We start from the raw sequence: 14,612 nt of genomic DNA on the forward strand, positions 1-14,612 counted from the left end.
TCCTCCAATCCTCCAGCACCAGGCCTGGAACCAGACAGGATTGGAAAATGATGGTCAGAGTCTCCGCTATTTCCTCCCTTGCTTCACGTAACAGCCTGGGATACATTTCATGCTGGCCTTGTGATTTATCTACTTTCAAGGATGCTAAACCCCTTAATATTTCCTCTCTCACTATGCTTATCCCGTCCAATATTTCACACTCCTCCTTAACTACAATGTCTGCATCGTCCCCCTCTTTTGTGAAGACAGACGCAAAGCATTCAGTCAGAGCCATGGCAGATGGCTTTGAGCCTCTCTCCTTGCATTTCTTACAAGTCAATGCCAAAGTAAACAACTGTCCACTTTGACTGTGGAAAGTTTTCTGAACAAACATTTTTTTAAAAGCACAGCAGAATCGACAGTCATCACCTGCTGACACATCACTGCAATCTGTGAGTCTGAGTTTTTTCCTCCATACATCACTCAATGTACAGATCTGTCCAGATACTTTCGAGGTGAAAATCATAACAATGGTATTGAAATGCAGAGGGGAAAATCATCACTTTTAAAAATATCTCCATTTTCCATCGTGGTTCTGTCATTAATCCCATATTTTCCTATTTACAGATTTCACCGTTCCTGACGTTACGATCTTCAATAAGAATTCTGTGGACCTCAGTCGCTCAGTAGATTCCCAGAGTGACTGTTTGTGCAGGTGTACTGAAGCATAAAGACATACGGCTACCTTGTCTTTAAGGAGGATGCAGAGTGTATACATTAACTTTATATTCATTTGTGAATTTAGAATAATATGAAAATTCTGAACTACAGTGTTCATAACAAGATGGACTAACTGTCCAGTAAATTCAACATTCTGAAATGTTCTTTCAAATAGGCCAATAAGTTTTTATTTCTTAGCAACAAATTGTTTGTGAATCATTTATGTCGATAGGAATAAACAATTACTGAAAGTATTCTGTCAGCAACTGAATATGATCCCGGATCTTTTTCTAGTTTCTCCCTTGTCTTCCCTCAAGCCCTTTCTGAGCCCATCTTGTCAACGAGACCCACCTCCTGCTCCATTTACCCCTAAACTGCTGACCACCCAATTTTACTTCATGGCCCCCATGCTAGCTGACATTGGAAATGGTTCCCTCTCCTCAGGTTACTGCCCCCACCCCGCTCCCTATCAAAACCAACATCATCACTCCTCCTTCTCAAAAACTCACCCTTGACCCCTCCGTCCTTGCAAACTACCACCCCATCTCCAACCCCTGCTTGATCTCCAAACTCCTTGAGCGTGTTGTTGCCTCTCAAATCTCAACTCACCTTTCACGCAACTCCATGGTTTAATCCCTTCAATCAGGTTTCCACTCCTGCCACAGCACAGAATCTGCTCTAATCAAAGTCACAAATAACACATAAATGCCGTGGCTGCAAGAGCAGGTCAGATGGTGGGTAATTCAATTGAGGGATCTGTGTATTCTACTTTTTAAACTCTAGAAATGACCAGATGGTCCAAAATCGGCTTTTTCTCTCCTGTACATTCCTGTGTTCCTACAAGTAGAATCCCACAAAGGTTGAATCCCTGTGTCCTGCCTCTGTACCATAATTGGTGAGCTTCTTACAGTCTGTTGTGTCAGTGTGAGTAGAGCACTGTTCTTTATTGGTGGTTGTCATGGAACTTTCTGGGAGTCCTGCAGGGAAAGGAGAGGGTGGATCCGATCGGGTAGTCCCTGACCAGATGGTCGATACCATTTGGCAGAACCCCTTGTCACCAGAACTGACCAACATGCACCAAGATGGAGCCTGGATGGTGGTGAGAAGGGGCCTCCGAGTGCGGTCCTTCCAACACGCACGAAATCTCAGTGCAACCGCGAGCTGCCCTCGAGGATGCAGCGGGGACAAGACCGTCGTCAACCTCCTGATGGACTGCCCCTTCGCGCAGAAGGTATGGAGAGAGATGCGTTGGTATCTGTCCCGATTCATCCCCAACAGCTGGGTAATACAGGACGCTGTGCTCTATGGCCTGTTCCCAGGGACACACACCGAGACAGATATCAACTGCTGCTGGAAAACTATCAACTCGGTGAAGGAGGCCCTTTGGTTGGCCCGAAATCTGTTGGTCTTCCAGCTGAAGGAGCTGTCCACGACCGAGTGTTTCTGACAGGCACATTCCAAGGTCCAGGAGTAGATGCTGCGGGATGCACTGAAGCAAGTGCAGCCCAAGCAAAGGCTCTATGGGGAAAGGCCACCGAGTAAGGCCATCCCACTTTGTATTGTACAAAATGTATTCGATGATATGTACTGTGTTTTGAATTGTAATAATTCAATTATTGTACGATCTGCATTGTATTGGTTCGAACTACATTGATTGAAATTGTGTCTTTTTACGTTGAACTGTGTGTATCTTTCAATATGATGAAATAAAGTGTATTTTGAAATAGAAAAAAAAATATCGAGTTTCTTAAAGTCTGTTGTGTCAGTGTGAGTAGAGCACTGTTCTTTATTGGTTTGATGGTTGATGAGGTCACTAAGGGAGTGAAGCTCTTCTCTGCTGCCGTCATTGGAGTTTTTCACAAACATTTCATTCATTATGCTCGATACAAAATTTCCCCGTAAACTGTGGATTCAGTATCTGTTGCCATTTTGTAACAATGTGAACCACTTTCAGTTGCATATCAACAAGGTTTTACATAGAATTACACACATAGAATGGACAGCACCAAAACAGGCCATTCGGCCCAAATGATCGATGCCTCCTCCCACCCCTCTTCATCTAACCCTATCAGTACATCCTTCTAGCGCTTTCCCCCATGCGTTTATCCAGCTTCCCATTAAATGCATCTATGCTATTTGAACATAAGAACATAAGAAATAGGAGCAGGACGAGGCCATACAGCCCCTCGATCCTGCTCAACCATTCAATAAGATCATGGCTGATCTTCGACCTCAACTGCACTTTCCGGCCCGATCCCCATATCCCTTGATTCCCCTCGATTCAAAAATCTATCCATCTCAGCCTTGAATGTACTCAACGACTGAGCATCCACAGTCCTCTGGGGTAGAGAATTCCAAAGATTCACAACCCTCGGAGCGAAGAAATTGCTCCTCATCTCGGTCCTTAATGGCTGACCCCTTATCCCGATATTGTGCCCTCAAGCTCTTGACTCGTCAGCCAGGGGAAGCAGCCTCTTAGCATCTACCTTGTCAAGCCCTCTCTGCATCTTATATGTTTCAATGAGATCATCTCTCATTCCTCTGAACTCCAGAGAGTATAGGCCCATTGTACTCAATCTCTCATCATTGGACAACCCTCTCATCCCAGGGATCAATCTAGTGAACCTTCGCTGCACCGTCCCCAGTGGTCAAGTATATCCTTCCTCAGGTAAGGAGGCCAAAACTGCACACAGTATTCCAGGTGTGGTCTCCATAAGCCCCTGTACAATTTGTAGGGGGTGGTGGTGTGTGTCAGCTTCGCCTCTGACTTCTGAGTGGTTTGAATCGCTCCCACTCCCTGGGTTCTCAACCTTGGACTTAGTTGTGACAAAGTGCAGCAGACAACTGGTTTTGGTGCAAGAAACTTTGACCTTTATTCAAGAGAGAAAATACAACACAACAATCTTAACACTCTAATAAAATGGGGAACACTTCGGTACACACGAGGGAAATTACAGTGGAATGATAGCTCACCCCTCCAAATCCCACTATACTAGCTAAGTTGGACTCTAAAGGGCCAGAGTTAATGGTTGGTGGCAATATTCGGTTGGTTGTTTCGTAAGGCCCTTGTTGCCGCGAGGTGTCTGATGGTCACTGGGGCTGTTGCTCTGGTTTCTTCTTGTGTGTCAGCCTGCTTCTGGAGCTACTGACCTTCCCTGTTGAACTGCTTTCCTGTTGCCCCCTCGCCTTGTTGTTCGCTGAAGCTGCTCTTCCTTCCAGAGACAGCCAGAACAAGACAAGCAGCACACAAGCGCCAGCAAGAACCAGAGAGAGAGCGAGAGAGGTTTCGAGTTTCCACTTCTATATCCCTCTCTTACAACGGTCTTCGTCACTTTAAAAAAAACACTTCATGCCTGTTTAAACAGTTCTTACAAAGTCCTTAAGAATCTTTGATGGCTTTTTGATGGTCCCTCATCATGTTGCAATTGCTTCTCCCGATGGGTCATTGTTAATTCCAATTTTTCGAGCTTGTCACTCAAGGCTTCCTTTTGTATCCAACGTCCAAGGTGTTGATCGGTTTTGCTTTCAAACAAAGATGTGGTCCCATCATGTCTGGAGCAGTTGTCTCTTTCAATGGCAGTGAGTGTTGACCACCTGCTGTAGGTTTTGCATTAAAACAGAGACATGTCTGAAGCAGTAATTCTCCCACATTCCACAGTGTGTATTGTGGATTCGTCTGGTGACCTCTCACCTATCCTTCCATCTTAGGATTTCAGTCACTGGTCAAAGTTTTCCATACTCAGGGAAAAGGTAAATTCCAAAGTCCTTTTCTTTAGGGTTTTTCTCCGAGTTTTGGGAGATCTGTGAATTTTGAGAATCTTACAATTGTAGCAAGACTTCCTTACTCTTGGACTCCAACCCCCTTGCAATAAAGGCCAACAGACCATTTGACTTCCTAATTGCTTTCTGTACCTGCATGTTGACTTCCTGTGTTTTGTGTACCAGGACACCCAATTATCTCTGAACACCAACATTTTATAGTTTCTCTCCATTTCAAAAATATTCTGTTTTTCTATTCTTCCGATCAAAGTGAATAACCTCACATTTCTCCACATTATAATCCATCTGCCACCTTCTTGCCCACTCACTTAACCTCTCTCTATCCCTTTTTGTGCTCTCCTCACAGCTTACTTTGCCCCAACTATTCCTTGTAGGAGCAAATTCCACAGAAGTAACAGATGTCAGGGCAGCAATCTGACTCCCAACGGTACTAAAATCAAGTAAAGCAATGACCCTCCGTTCCCCTCTCCCTCTGTCCAGGAGTCTGTCCTGCACCAGCTTAAGTTCGTACCAGTAAAGTGAGACCCTCTCCGTTCCCCTCTCCCTCAGTCCAGGAATCTGTTCCGCACCAGCTTGAGTTTGTACCGGCTGCTATCATTTCCACCTGATGCAAAACAGCATTTTAAAACATCCGAGATCTTTTTAAACATTCTGTGGAATCTTTTTAATTTTAGGAGGAAGCAAACACTCCCATTCATTCCCTCCCTATCGTTAAAAATTAACTGGGAGAAAGTGGAGCTCTGCACCAGCATCCATCCAGACATGCACAGTACTCCTTTACAGCTGATATCAGTATAACTTTGGTCTGGCGACTCTGTACCGCACTCGGCAGAGACTGGTAGCTGCAGCATATCTGCAGTCTTAGTGATGAAAGGTAAAGTAAAAGGCAAATTTGCCACTGATATCAGGGAGTTCAAAGAGTGATCAACAGATGGAATAAATTCCCAGATCCGGAAGATGGGACGAAAATCCGAGGAATCATTTAAATAGCAACTGAATGCAACAATGGGGTGGGGATTTGGGAGTTTTCTGGATGGGCCGAGTGGCCTCCCTCATCTGTAATTATTTTGTGTGTACATTAGATTTGATAACATTGTACGACTGCTTCACATTTGTCTTGAATTCCTCTGAGCATCAGTCAACTGTGATATTAACCCACTTATTTTGTGCCTGAGTTAAAATAGAGCGAAATACCTTCAAGAAAGAACTTGCATTTATATAGCACCTTTCATGCCCTCAGGACATCTCAAGTCAATTTGCAGCCAATGAATAACTTTTTGAAGTGGAGTCACTGTCTTTTTGTCGGCAAAATGCAGCCACCTATTTTGTTCACCGCCGAGGTCCAACAAACAGCAAATGAGATAAATAACCAGTTATAAATGAGTCCTGGTCAAATTCTATCCCTCAACCAACACCGAAACAAAAACCAGATTATCTGGTCATTTATTTTATTGCTGTTTGCGCGAGCTGACCGTGTGCAAATTGGCTGTCGCTTTTCCTACCTTTACAACAGTGATTACGCTTCAAGAGCACTTCATTGGCTGTGAACAACAATAACAACTTGCATTGAAATAGCGCCTTTAATGTAGTAAAACGACCCAGGATGCTTCACAAGAGCGATTATCAAACAAAATTTGACATTGAGCCACATAAGGAGATATTAGGACAGGTAACTAAAAGCTCGGTCAAAGACGTCGTTTTTTTTTATTCGTTCATTCGATGTGGGCATCGCTGGCAAGGTCAGCATTTATTGCCCATCCCTAATTGCCCTTGAGAAGGTGGTGGTGAGCCGCCTTCTTGAACCTCTGCAGTCCGTGTGGTGAAGGTTCTCCCACAGTGCTGTTAGGTGGGGAGTTCCTGGATTTTGACCCAGCGACGATGAAGTCATGGTGATATATTTCCAAGTCGGGATGGTGTGTGACTTGAAGGGGAACGTGCAGGTGGTGTTGTTCCCATGTGCCTGATGCCCTTTTCCTTCCAGATGGTAGAGTTCGGGGGTTTGGGAGGTGCTGTCGAAGAAGCCTTGGTGAGTTGCTGCAGTGCATCCAGTAGATGGTGCACACTGCAGCCACAGTGATGAAGGGAGTGAATGTTTAGGGTGGTGGATGGGGTGGCAATCAAACGGGTTGCTTTGTCCAGGATGGTGTCGAGCTTCTTGAGTGTTGTTGGAGCTACACTCATCCAGGCAAGTGGAGATTATTCCATCACACTCCTGACTCGTGTCTTGTAGATGGTGGAAAGGCTTTGGGGAGTCAGAAGGTGAGTCACTCGCTGGAGTGTCTTCAAGGAGGAGAGAGAGGTAGAGAGGCAAAAAGGCTGAGGGAAGGAATTCCACAGCTTAAGGCCGAGGCAGCTGAAGGCATGGCCGCCAGTGGTGGAGCGATTAAAATCGGGGATGCGCAAGAGTCCAGAATTGGAGGAACTCAGAGTTATCGGAGGGTTGTACAGCTGGAGGCAGTTACAGAGATAGGGAGGGGAGAGGCCATGGTGGGATTTGAAACAAGGATGATTGTAAAGGTAGGAAACGCGGCAGCCAATTTGCGCACAGTAAGCTCCCGCAAACAGCAATAAAATAAATGACCAAATAATCTGTTTACATTTCGTTGTTGGTTGAGGGATAGATTTTAAATTCGAGGTGTTGGTGGACTGGGAGCCAATGTCGGTCAGCGAGCACAGGTGTGATTGGTGAATGGAACTTGGTGTGAGTTAGGATACGGGCAGCAGAGTTCTGGATGAGCTCAAGGTTTTGGAGGGTGGAAGATGAGAGGCCGGTGGGGGAGCATTGGAATAGTCAAGTCTTGAGGTATCAAAGGCATGGATGAGGATTTCAGCAGCAGATGAGCTGAGGCAGGGTCGGAGAAGGCAATGTTATGGAGGTAGATGTAGGCAGTCTTGGTGATGGAGAGGATTTGTGGTCAGAAGCTCATATCAGTGTCAAATAGGACTCCAAGTTTGCAAACGGTCTGGTTCAGCCTCAAACTGTGGTCATGGAGAGGGATGAAGCACTTTGAGACATTCTGAGGTCATGAAAGGCGGTATACAAATGCAAGTTCTTTCTTTTTCCTTTTTTAGTTACTCTGTTCGGTGTTGGGCTGAAGGTTAGCCAAGATTTGGAGGAAGGGGGAGAAGAGCACGTCCCTTTAAAAGTTGCATTTCAGAGTATGAAGATTGTGTCAACATTTCACTATTGCCACATCCACCAACACAGAGAGAGAGAGAGAGAGAGACTCAGGAGGTGTCATCATCAGTCACATCCGGGTGGATATAAATGAATGATCTTGCTGGGTCTGGTGGATCTTCATATCGGTCGGAGCTCAGGCGGAGAGGATGCGCTGGAGTTTGGAATTGGCGCAGGCCCTGGTCGTGCTCGTGCTGTGGGTCTGCTGCGGCTCCGGGACTGGCTGTCCATGTTCGGATCGGGCTCTGTGCGAACCCGTGACCGTGGAGCATGAGTTCCAGGTGGGTGTTCGGGGGCCGGGGGTGGGTGTTCGGTGGCCGGGGGTGGGTGTTCGGGGGCCGGGGGTGGGTGTTCGGGGGCCGGGGGTGGGGGCCCCCTGCTCATGGGCTTGTTTACCACGGTGGGTGGGTGTTTGTTGAAATATTGGAGCCAAAGGTGCCTGGGGAGTGAGGTGAATTTAAAGGTCACGGATTGGGCTGAGTTGGGTTGGGGGACACGGGCTGGGCTGAGTTGGGTTGAGGGGCACAGCCTTTCTTGGAATTGGGGCACGGGCTGGGCTGGGGGCCGGCGGTGGAACAGAGAGCTCCAGCCTGGAGCATGGGTGAGAGATGGGCTGCAGAGGGGTCGTTGATATGGTCCAAATGTCAGGAACAGTCTGAGGGTGTGGGTCAGGGTGAGGGACAGGTGGAGCTATTGGGATGGGGATAGTAGGGGGAGGAATGTCCGATTATTGTTGAAATGCAAAGTGTCTCATATTATAATCCGTATGTTAAAGTGTTAATATTGATACAGTTACAGTTTGTATAAAATAGGACCAACCGTAGTATTGAGCAGTGCAAAGATATTTTAACAAGTGCAGCATCCATAAAATGTGTTTCTTAAAATATTTCTCCAATGTCCAGAGTCTGAAATGATGTGTGATCTAACTCCTGCAGTGTGTCTGTCTAATACCATGGTTGAGGTCACCGGTTTGTGGTTTTCACAGAATATTGATCCCCAAAACACCAGTTAAAAATCCTGGAATCCCATGTCATAAAAATGACATTTGACTTTTTCACTTATTGTTAAACTGGGACCTTGGCCACGATTAAACTGAATACAACGTAACAGATCTTTAAAAAATACATTGGTTGCAAAATGACTCTGTAACTGCTGACTGTATTGATGAGGTCAGTATTTACTTCAGAGCAATGTTACTAAGTGGGCAGTGTGGCAGCAACAAGAGCACCACCAATATAAACTGCAGGCTAGATGTGTTCATTCTGCTTTTATCCCACTTCCCCCACCTTCCCACTCACAAAACATTCTTCTGACAGATGGGTGGGATAAAAGTTTCCTCTGTCTGTTGGTTCCAAGAATGAATAAACATGAATTTATGTCGCACCTCATGTCCTCAGGATGTCCCAAAGAACTTCACATGAAATGAATTACTTTTTGAAGTGTTGTCGGCAAACTCAGCGGCAATTTTTAAAAATTTGTTCATGGGATGTGGGCATCGCTGGCAAGGCCAGCATTTATTGCCCATCCCTAATTGCCCTTGAGAAGGTGGTGGTGAGCTGCCTTCTTGAACCGCTGCCGTCCGTGTGGTGAAGGTTCTCCCACAGTGCTGTAAGGTAAGGAGTTCCATGATTTTGACCCAGCGATGATGAAGGAATGGCGATATATTTCCAAGTTGGGATGGTGTGTGACATGGAGGGGAACATGCATGTGGTGTTGTTCCCATGTGACTGCTGCCCTTGTCCTTCCAGGTGGTAGAGGTCGTGGGTTTGGGAAGTGCTGTCGAAGAAGCCTTGGAGAGTTGCGACAATGCATCCCGTGGATGGGACACACTGTGTGCCGGTGGGGAAGGGAGTGAATGTTTAGGGTGATGGATGGGGTACCAATGAAGCGGGCTGCTTTGTCCTGGATGGTGTGGAGTTCTTGAGTGTTGTTGGAGCTGCACTCATCCAGGCAAGTGGAGAGTATTCCATCAAACTCCTGACTCGTGCCTGGTAGATGGTGGAAAGGCTTTGGGGAGTCAGGAGGTGAGTCACTTGCCACAGAATACCCAGCCTCTGACTTGCTCTTGCAGCCACAGAAATTATGTCGCTGGTCCAGTTAAGTTTCTGGTCAATGGTGACCCCCAGGATGTTGATGGTGGTGGATTCGGCGATGGTAATGGAGTTGAATATCAAGGGGAGGTGGTTAGACACTCTCTTGTTGGAGATGGTCATTGCCTGGCACTTACCTGGCACAAATATTACTTGCCACTTATGATTCCAAACCCGGATGTTGTCCAGGTCTTGCTGCATGCGGGCACGGACTGCTTCATTATCTGAAGGGTTGCGAATGGAACTGAACACTGTGCAATCATCAGTGAACATCCCCATTTCTGACATTATGATGCAGGGAAGGTCATTGATGAAGCAGCTGAAGATGGCTGGGCCTTGGACACTGCCCTGAGGAACTCCTGCAGCAATGTCTTGGGGCTGAGATGATTGGCCTCCAACAACCACTGCAACCTTCCTTTGTGCTAGGTGTGACTCCAGCCACTGGATAGTTTTCCCCCTGATTCCCATTGACTTCAAATTTACTCGGGATCCTTGGTGCCACACTCGGTCAAATGCTGCCTTGATGTCAAGGGCAGTCACTCTCACCTCACCTCTGGAATTCAGCTCTTTTGTCCATGTTTGGACCAAGGCTGTAATGAGGTCTGGAGCTGAGTAGTCCTGGCGGGAACCAAACTGAGCATCGGTGAACAAGTTTTGATGAGTAATGTCATTTGAGAGCATTGTCGACGACACCTTCCATCACTTTGCGAATGATTGAGAGCAGACTGATGGGGCAGTAATTGGCCGGATTGGATTTGTCCTGCTTTTTATGGACAGGACATACCTGAGCAATTTTCCACATTGTTGGATAGTTGCCAGGGTTGCAGCTGTACTGGAACAGTTTGGCTGGATGTTGTCGGGGTCCATAACCTTTGATGCATCCAATGCACTCAGCTGTTTCTTGATATCACTTGGAGTGAATCGAATTAGCTGAAGACTGACTTCTGTGATGGTGGGGATGTCAGGAGGAGGCCGAGATGGATCATCTACTCGGCACTTCTGGCTGAAGATGGTTGCAAACGCTTCATGTCTTGTCTTTTGCACTCACGTGCTGGTCTCTGCCATTATTGAGGATGGGGATGTTTACAGAGCCTCCTCCTCCCGTTAGTTGTTTAATTGTCCACCACCATTCACGACTGGATGTGGCAAGACTGCAGAGCTTTGATCTGATCCGTTGGTTGTTGTGGAATCACTTAGCTCTGTGTATAGCATGTTGCTTCTGCTGTTTAGCATACATGTAGTCCTGTGTTGTAGCTTCACCCGGTTGGCACCTCATTATTAGGTACGCCTGGTGCTGCTCCTGACAAGCTCTTCTGCACTCCTCAATGAACCAGGGTTGATCCCCTGGCTTGTTGGTAATGGTAGAGAGTGGAATATGCCGGGCTATGAGGTTACAGATTGTGCTGGAATACAATTCTGTTGATATGTGCAGAGCCATGTCCCACAAACAGCAAGTTGCATGAATGAACAGTTAATGTGTTTCTGCTGATGTTGGTTGAGAGAAAAGTGTTGGCCAGGACACCAAGAGAACTCCCTGCTCTTCAATATTGCCAGCGGTCTATTAGATCCACTTTAACATCTCATCCAAAAGACAACCCCTCCAACAATGCAGCACTCTCTCATTATTGCACAAAAGTGCCAGCTGAGATGATGCATGTTTGATCGTCTCAGTCCAAAGCAAAGGGCCCAAATCACAAAACTGTGATGAACTAAACTGCAGCACTATATAGGCAGTCTCATTTGAGAACACAGGATGGTTGGTGTGGGAAATGGAAAAATGTCACACTGGTGCAGTGTGGGCTGTTTCTCTTTCTCGGGAATTATATTCTGATCTAGTCTTGCTGGTCTCATGGTAGAAATGCTTGATTTGACACCAGGTACCTTGAATGGAAAATTTTTTAAACTGTAACTCCAAAGTCCCTTGTAAAATGAATTTATTGAGTTTAAGTTGTCCTTTTGAAGTGTATTGAGCACCAACACTTGGAATGGAGTATTGGGATGTGAGCTCCTTTTCCTCATGTTGTTCAGTTCCTCTCACCTGCACTATTGTCGAGATGGAAGTTCTGAGAGGTTGTTCCTCTTTAGCATATTCTTTTTTTCTGGTGGCTGCGTTTAGATCGACAATGGTGGTAACCTGAGAATCAGTTCACCAGCCATTCCATACCCGACAACCTGGGGAAATGATAATGGGCCAAATTTTGCTCTAACAGGGCATCTAACGGTGCTTGCCGTTACTTGGACCTGCCCTTGCACGTTTTTGAGTGGCAAGTTGCTGAAAGTGTGAACTGATAACGGGGCAGTGAGTGAAACAGGGCATTTGGGAGCTGAGTGAACAGGGCAAGAAACAGGGTATCTCCTTAACCAATGAGATTGAAGGTAGTGAAATTAACAGCGCAAGGATTGAGAAGGAACTGTAAATTAGAGTGGGCGAATTCAATGTCAAATCAGGTACAGAAAGAGAAATAAAGAGAGGAAAAGAAAGATTGGATTAAAAGAGGGGAAAAAAAGCGAGTGAAAGGGGAAGAAAAAAAAGTTTTAATTTTAAAATTGCCATTTTTAAAAGCTCCAACAACAATTAAATCCTGAAGGAATGAGACTCCACTCTTGTAATAGTTAATTTTCAGTGCCAGAGATCTTGATTGCCGATAATGAACACATTCACCGTCGTTAAAAAGGTACTTAGACTGGAGTGGAAAAGACGTAACTTTCCATGGCGAGTTCAGTTTGAATCTCCTGCGCAAATACATGAACTTAACGTCGTTCAATGCATTTTAAGGTTGAGCAAGATAGCTGGATGCTGTTTTCGTGAAGCTAACAGCGGAGCAGCCCAACTCGGTCAGCAACTTGTGGATGTTTGAGTTTAACTGCGTATCTGCCCCTCGCCTGAAGTTGCTGTACCATTTACACATAAATAAAACGAGCCCCATTCGCCTCACCGTTATTTTGTCAACAAAATCTGGGCCATTGATTGTGAAAATATATATTTTTAAATGGCAGTTTTCTGCCCTTCATTACTGCAATTGACTGCTTTATTTTGTACTAGGTCTTTGTCTTTGATGTTGGAGGAAAGGATTGGAAGTATTATGACTGGTCTAAGGTTACGACTATTGCAGCCTTTGGACCTTACGATCCTGAGCTTTTGTGTTATGCTCATGCGAATCAAGTTCGAGTTGTCCTGAGAGGTAAGTAATTTTATCACAGAAAAAACAAATGTCCTTCTGTCTTCTAATGCAAGCTGTATTATTGAGAACCACATAAAAGGACATTCAGTGCACAGCCTTGAATTGCGACCTTACAGTGCTGAAATTCCTCTACAGCTCCTGCACAACTCGAGCTAATAATTCCACATTCCATCTATAATATATTAAAATCTTACATCCACACGCACACCTCCTGTCTACAAAACCTTACTTTCTGTAGTCAAGTTTTTCACACTTTTGTTGCAACTTTTTCCATTTATAAATTCCTCTGTCCACATTTATAATGGGAACTGTCTCCGTAAACTTGATGCACTGTAATTACATCCTCCCCACCAGTGGTGGCACTGTAGCACCTCTGTTTTGCATCTTTCAGCTCAAATTGCTATTAAAATAAAAATTACAATTGATCAAAGTATTATATTAAAAATTAGGACAAAATTTATGATTTCACAATGGGGACTGAGTTACATCTGAACACCCTGGTGGAATTATCCCCCACACTCCAATCCTGCTTCGTCTGAATACTACACAAGTCTGGACTCTCTTTGTCCATTGCCATGGGACATTGACTGGTGATGTATTTTTATTCTACTTTTCACCTCCCAAACTTGCTGGGTTCGTGAGCACTGAGCGGGAGTCTTCTGATCTAGGAGTAGGGGAGGGGAAGAATTCTGAGGAGGGAGATTGTGGGATCCAGCAAGGACTCAGGAGATGGTCAGGGATTGCTGGGATCTGGCAGTATTGGGGAGATCGGGGAATGGAGGGTCTAACATGTCTTGTTGGGGAGGAGGGTGGTCTAATGGAATGTGACCCAAACTGTTATTGACATCTTTGGAAGCATCAGTCCCTCACCCCTCACATGTTCCTGCAAGTTAGGTGCCCGAACCACCGCTTCCCTCATCGTCGCCCTATTCCGATCTTCTGTACTTGCCTTGAGCATTTGAGCAGAAATGCTTGGTTAAGAAAGCCTTAAAAAGCGCAAACAAATCACTGGGGTTCATTTCTAGAGGAAAATAATTCACAGCAGAGAAGTTATGTTAATCTTGTATAGGTCCTTGGTTAGAAAACACTGAGAGGACTGTGCACAGTTCTGGACTCCATACTACAAAAAGATACAGAAGTATTGGAGAAAGTGCAAAAAGGATTTACAAGGATGATATCAGAACTGAGAGAGCATGATTATCAGGAAAGACTGAACAGGCTGGGGCTCTTTTCTCTAGAAAAGAGAAGGCTGAGAGGTGATCTGATAAAGGTATTTAAAATTATGAATGGTTTCGATCGGGCACGTGGAGTTCCTCAGGGCAGTGTCCTCGGCCTAACCATCTTCAGCTGCTTCATCAATGACCTTCCCTCCATCATAAGGTCAGAAATGGGGATGTTCACTGATGACTGCACAGTGTTCACTTCCATTCGCAACCCCTCAGATAATGAAGCAGTCCGAGCCTGCATGCAGCAAGACCTGGACAACATCCAGGCTTGGGCTCATAAGTGGCAAGTAACATTCGCGCCAGATAAGTGCCAGGCAATGACCATCTCCAACAAGAGAGAGTCTAACCACCTCCCCTTGACATTCAACGGCATTACCATCGCCGAATCCCCCACCATCAACATCCTGGGGGTCACCATTGACCAGAAACTTAACTGGACCAGCCATCTAAATACTGT

The 14,612-nt window shown here is 45.6% G+C and overlaps 1 protein-coding gene across 1 annotated transcript in view; it reads left to right on the top strand.

Annotated features, from left to right (window-relative positions):
• The first annotated feature begins 1,723 nt into the window (after positions 1-1,723).
• Positions 1,724-14,612, top strand: part of LOC137325633 (di-N-acetylchitobiase-like) — a 42,721-nt gene continuing 29,832 nt past the window's right edge. The window contains exons 1-2 of the mRNA XM_067990899.1: positions 1,724-1,930; positions 12,791-12,929. Coding sequence (XP_067847000.1) covers positions 1,724-1,930; positions 12,791-12,929 — 346 coding nt within the window. The remainder of the gene's footprint in view (positions 1,931-12,790; positions 12,930-14,612) is intronic.

The sequence above is a fragment of the Heptranchias perlo genome, chromosome 9 (assembly GCF_035084215.1).
Source record: "Heptranchias perlo isolate sHepPer1 chromosome 9, sHepPer1.hap1, whole genome shotgun sequence".
NCBI classification, from domain to species: domain Eukaryota; kingdom Metazoa; phylum Chordata; class Chondrichthyes; order Hexanchiformes; family Hexanchidae; genus Heptranchias; species Heptranchias perlo.